Source organism: Panicum virgatum, chromosome 6N (assembly GCF_016808335.1).
Source record: "Panicum virgatum strain AP13 chromosome 6N, P.virgatum_v5, whole genome shotgun sequence".
In the NCBI taxonomy this organism is placed as follows: domain Eukaryota; kingdom Viridiplantae; phylum Streptophyta; class Magnoliopsida; order Poales; family Poaceae; genus Panicum; species Panicum virgatum.
The window spans coordinates 6,676,921-6,682,497 of NC_053150.1; the positions used below are offsets into that span (position 1 = coordinate 6,676,921).

At 56.9% G+C, this 5,577-nt stretch overlaps 1 protein-coding gene across 1 annotated transcript; it reads right to left on the reverse strand.

Annotated features, from left to right (window-relative positions):
- Positions 1 to 2,097: 2,097 nt before the first annotated feature.
- Positions 2,098 to 4,056, reverse strand: LOC120677466 (reticuline oxidase-like). Its single transcript, XM_039958619.1, has one exon. It carries the CDS (start codon positions 3,865 to 3,867, stop codon positions 2,188 to 2,190), a length of 1,680 nt encoding a protein of 559 aa, XP_039814553.1. The 5' UTR covers positions 3,868 to 4,056; the 3' UTR covers positions 2,098 to 2,187.
- Between the last annotated feature and the right edge of the window lie 1,521 nt (positions 4,057 to 5,577).

Genomic DNA, 5,577 nt, shown 5'->3' on the forward strand with positions numbered 1-5,577 from the left:
GAGCACGGCAGCAGGAGCGGCGGCCACGAGTGGCTCGGAGCGCGGCAGCAGGAGCGGCGACGACGACGAGGTGAAGCTCCGGGGCCGAGCGCCGGCAGCAGGATGCCTGCTTATTTTTTTTTGTTTGACAAAAATGCTTTGGTACCGGTTGGTCTTTCCAACCGGTACCAATGAATGTCTAAGGCACCGGGTGAAAAACCCGGTGTCCTAGACTGAGGCCAATGGTCTTGGTTTGGATGTACCGATTGTAAAACCGGTGTCTAAGCACCTCTTCAACCGGTGCCTAAGGCGTCGTTTCTAGTAGTGCTCTGTCTCTCTACTGAATATATAAATCCCACATAAAAATATTTTGAGATTAACGAAATTATCATGGCCATCCATTGACAAGGGAGACGTTGGTTACTACCACCCATAAACAGTTAGTCCTAAGTATATACGCAACCATACCAAAATTGAGATTCAAACCTCGGCGGACATGTTGTCGCACTCTTTTTTTTTTGCGGGGTGCACTCTGTTTTTAGGGATCCTAATTATTCAAGGCCTTGATCTTACTCAGTCTGAGTTCGCCGGCCTATCCAATGAAGCCCGATGGGCCTGTGTAGTGGGCTTTCAGAACACTTCTGCTTTCAAGGCAAGGAATTCAAGACTCAAGAGGGCGGCGGAGAGGCGATTCCAGTCCCGGCGTCGATCTCGCCGGCTCTTCTTTGCGTTAGGCGACCGTTCCGGTGCCGGAGGTGGAGAGGAGCCGCGAGATCGATGGCCGGTGTACATACACTTTTCTGTTGTAGCTAGTCTAGGGTTCCTCGCTCCATCCGCGGCGGCACGAAGGAGAGCTCGTCCCGGTGGCCTAGGGTTCAGGCAATCGGTGCTTTTGTCCCTCTAGTGCTTCTCCGGCGGCTGCGTCGTCGTCGTCGAGTCGTCTACGGATGTGCCTGTGAGTGTGCATCGGCTTCTTTGGGATGGTGCGTCGAGCGGCGGCTCCGGTGGCCGGCGTCGAAGATGACCGGGAAAGTCTTACAAGGACTTGGATGTAATTGTGTTATCATCAAGGTTGTCTTTGTAAGAGTTGCTTGTAAACTTCTATATCAATAAATCAATTCCACCCGGTTTCTCAAAAAAAAAGGAAAGTGTCCCCCCCTTCCCCCAAAAAAAAGAAGAAGAAAGAAACTATATTTCTTTCTGTACTACGGTGGGCACACCTGGCACAAGGCAAGGACGAAAGTTACAGAATGCAACGCCTTACCATCATATTTCTGTTTGGTCAGATATATAGTCAGGCTTGTCTTTCAAGTTTAACGCGACAGCTTAACCATTGCACCAGGACGAAGAATATACTACTCATTGCTCATTTGTAGCACCAAAAAACCTGAGATAATATACTACTAATCATGCTTGCTCCAGTCCAGCCCAACCCAAAAGTTCATGATCGTTATCCACAAAAACACTAATGCCAACCCTTTGATCAAGAGATTGACGTGACCTTGGTCACTTCACAGGTACTCCCTCTGTCCCTTTTTATCTGTCGCCGTCGGTGTGTGTGCCACAAGTTTGATTTGATTTGTAGAAAAAACGTGCAACAATTGTATCTCCAAATAAATTTGTTAAAAAACTAGATTAAAAGATCTATCTAATGATATTAATTATGTATCATAAATGTTAATATATTTTTATATAAAATTAATCAAAGTTATTTCTCGAGAAGCGAAAATGACGGTTATTTTGAGACGAAGGGAGTACCCTGCAACCCTCTCGTTTTCTCCTACGGCTGTGTTTAGTTCCACAAAAAATTCTCAAAATTTTTCACTGACGCACATCACATCGAATCTTACGATACATGCATTGAGTATTAAATATAGTTAAAAAATATAACTAATTGTACGGTTTGGTTGTAAATGACGAGACGAATTTTTTGAGATTAATTACTCCATAATTAGACAATAGTTACCAAATAAAGCCGAAATGTGCTATAGCAACTTTTTCGCAAACTTTTCGCGAACTAAACACACTCTACGTCTCCATTTCCAATCCAAACCACCTTTCTCCGACACCTTTCTCCGACAAAAAGAAATGCAACTTTCTCGGACGGCACCGTGAAAGAGAGAACAACAGGCCATAATTGAAAACACGAACGGCACGTACATATACATTTGTTTGTATCTTTATATGTATCTATATGTATGATTTTCTCTAGCTGTCGTATGTGCTCCCATTGGAAATGACCTCGGGCGAGATGCCACGTGGACTGCTCCTAGTCACTCCTGGGACCCTTAGTGGCGGGATACTTTGCGCGTTGCGGAATACGTTGTCGGGATCGATCGTCGTCTTCGCGCGAACGAGCCGGTCGTAGTTCCCCAAGAAGTACCTCTCACCCCATGCCCGCGCCGCTTCGACTTCCGGGTTGGGGATCTTGTTGTCGAGTTGACGGTCATCGGACCAGTTGTTGGTGCCAAGATCAAGATCCATGTAGTTTATGTACGCGGCTCGTGGGTTCTTGGCCACATACGCTCCCATGAAGTCGTAGAACCGGCGCAGCCAATCCATGAACTCGTCTCTGTGGCCATCTTCATCAGCTGCCCATTCGATGAGGTACTGGATGCCATGGATGTTACCTTTGCGATGCGGGAATGGTAGATCGGCGGGATCGATCCGATCCATGGCCCCACCATACGGGTCCAAGATGACGTATGCCCTGGGCTGCTCGGACAGGAGGTCGACGGCTCTGATCAGTTGATCCAAGGCCATCGGACGGCGCGCGTAGTCCGACTTGGCCTTGAAGTAGTTCTTCTTGTGGAGCACCCGGTCGGTGAGATCCGACACCGAGCTCCCTTCGGGCAGACCCGAGAAGAACACCACGGATTCGATCCAGCTCATCTCTCTCGGGTTCAGATCCGATAGCCCGATCTCGGGGAACCTTGCCGTCAGTATCTGCAGCGCTTCGTCGGCGGGCCCGAGGTAGAACCCTTTGAAGGTGACGGAGATGCCGGTCCCGTTGGACTCCGGCAAGCCGGCGCCGACGAACGCCGAGATGTAGAACTCGTCGGGCAGCCACGGCGCGACGTGCTGCCACGTGGAGACGAGCCGGGCCACCGACGCGGCGGTGCCCGGGCGGTTGACGACGAACGCGGTGACGTGCTCGGGCACGGGCCGGAGCTGGACGCGCCACGCGTAGACGGCGCCCCAGGCGCCTCCGCCGCCGCCGCGGATGGCCCAGAACACGTCCTCGCCCATGCCGGAGCGGTCCAGGACGCGCCCCTCGGCGTCGACCAGCACAGCGTCCACCACGTTGTCGCCCGCGAGCCCGTGCCTGCGGGACAGCAGGCCGAACCCGCCGCCGGCGATGTGGCCCCCGGAGCCGACCGTCGGGCACGACCCCGCCGAGAACGCGAGCGCCGGGCTCGCCGCGGCGACGGCGTGGTACACCTGGCCGAGCGTCGCGCCGGCCTCCACCCACGCCGTGGCGCCGCCGACGCGGACGCGGACGCGGTCGAGCGCGGCGAGGTCGACGACCGCGAACGCGCTCCGGTCCTCCGTGGTGTAGGAGAGGCCCTCGTAGCTGTGGCCCCCGCTGCGGAGGCGCACCACGAGCGCCGCCGCCCGCGCGCACCGCACGGCGGCGCGGAGCTCCTCGAGCGACGCCGGGACGACGACGGCGGCGGGCTGGGGCGCGCCGGCGCCCGCGAAGCGGAGGTTCATGATGGGGACGCGCAGCGCGGCGCCGTACCCGGGGGACCCGCGCGTCGTCACGTTCCGCACGCCGGCCGCCGCCAGGCACGCCGTGAAGCTCGCCCCGTCATCTTGCGCGGCGCCTGCTTGCACGGCGGCGAATAGGCGGAGCAGCACGAGGGAGAAGAGGACGAGGGCGGCCATGGTGACGGGAGGAAGCTAGGTAGCGACGATCGAGGTAGCTAGCTAGCTAGGGGCCGCCGGCCGGCGTGTGGCAGTGATCAGGTGACGAGCGCGCGCGGGTGGGGTTTTATGCACGTCACGAATGATCACCGAGGTTTTTGGTGGCATTTGCGATCAAGTTGTTGGTTTCATCGAGGAGGTGATCGATGAGGTCGGAGAGAGCGACGTACGGCTGATTAGGAGCATTATTAACAAGACAAAGTGATTAATATAACTGTGGTGTTCCGGTAGCTCGTCGCGATTAATCTGCGCGGCCGGCCGGAGCAAGAGACGACGGCGTTGTTGGTTTCTGCACACACGCATGAGCGTGCTCGCATTCCAGGGCTGCTACACCTGGTCAGCTTCGCCTGAGCAAGACAAGCATAAAAGACAAGGCGGCTGGTCAGTGACCAGTGACCACCATATCCGTTGTCATGTTAGACGGCACCGGCTTAACTGCCGGTCGAGATACAGTTAAACACACGTTTGCTGAAATTGTGTTCTGCATCAGTGTGTGCTGCTCTGCTCCAATCGAAGGCTAGCTAATAGAGTAGTGTGAGAGCATCAGTGTCACAGTGTGTCCTCAGACTGTGTGCACTCGTTACCCTCTATATCAATCTTCTAAACGGAATATTCTGTTCTGATCATCGAGATTCTCTTCTCTATCTCAATTTCTCACGCGCTCGTCATACTCAATGTCTCATTCTCTATATCTTAGTCATCTACATTTTATACTCAAATCAACTTTACCCATCCCTTCTTCTATAGTCACTGACAAGTGGACCCATCCTAACCTTATCACCCACCCCCTCCCCACATCCCTCTCTCCTCCCCTGTTTCTCCCCCGCCGGCAAGCGGGCCTCCGCCCACAGCCAAGGTCGCCACGGCTAGCACCGTCGCGCGCGCGGCCGCTCGCCACCATAGCCGGCCCCACCATGCGGGCTCGCCACCACGGCCGAGGGACCGAGCCACGCTGCGCCGTCCTCCACTCTCTCCACCGTCGGCCCCTTCTCTCTCCCTCCCTCCTCTCCATGGCGGCCGGCGAGCTCTCCCTCCCTCCTTTCCATGGCGGCCGACGAGCTCGATCACGGCGGCCCCTCGCCGCTCCCTCCACCGGCCTCGAGCTCCGCCCCCTCGCCGCTCCCTCCACCGGCCCCGAGCTCGGCCCTCGCCGGTAGAGGCGCGGGGCAGCTCCGCGGCCGGCTCTCCTCGGCGACGTGCTCTGTCCCTCCGTCCTCCCTGCTCTCCGGCACGCACGCCCTCTCCTCCCCCTCCTCCACCACCACGCGCGCTGTCGGCCATGGCTGCCGATGGTGGCGGACCGGCCTCTGGCGCCCAACCTCGTGCGGGAGGGCGGCGTCCATGGCGAGGTGCTGCGCGCGGTCCAGGCAGGCGGCGGCGCAGCGAGCGGGCGGCCCAGGCAGGCGGCGGCGCGGCGAGCCGGCGACCGAGGCAGGCAGCATTGCGGGCCCGCACCACGTCTGCAGCTAGCAGATGCCCAGTACCCCGCCAGATTTGGCGAGAGCAGCACTCGCACGCAACGGTAGAGGAAGCTTTACCGTGTGCCACTGCAGCTCTTTCACCCGGTAATTGCTACTGGAGGGAGCCCTCCCGTTCCCGTCTGCCGCTGCGGGCAGCCTCAGCTTGGTTAGGATCTCGAACCGTGTATCGCTGAATCCTAGGTGTTCGTCA

What these genes read in the sequence shown, in the direction of transcription:
- LOC120677466 (XM_039958619.1), bottom strand. Translation starts at nt 3,867, where the DNA reads ATGGCCGCCCTCGTCCTCTTCTCCCTCGTGCTGCTCCGCCTATTCGCC.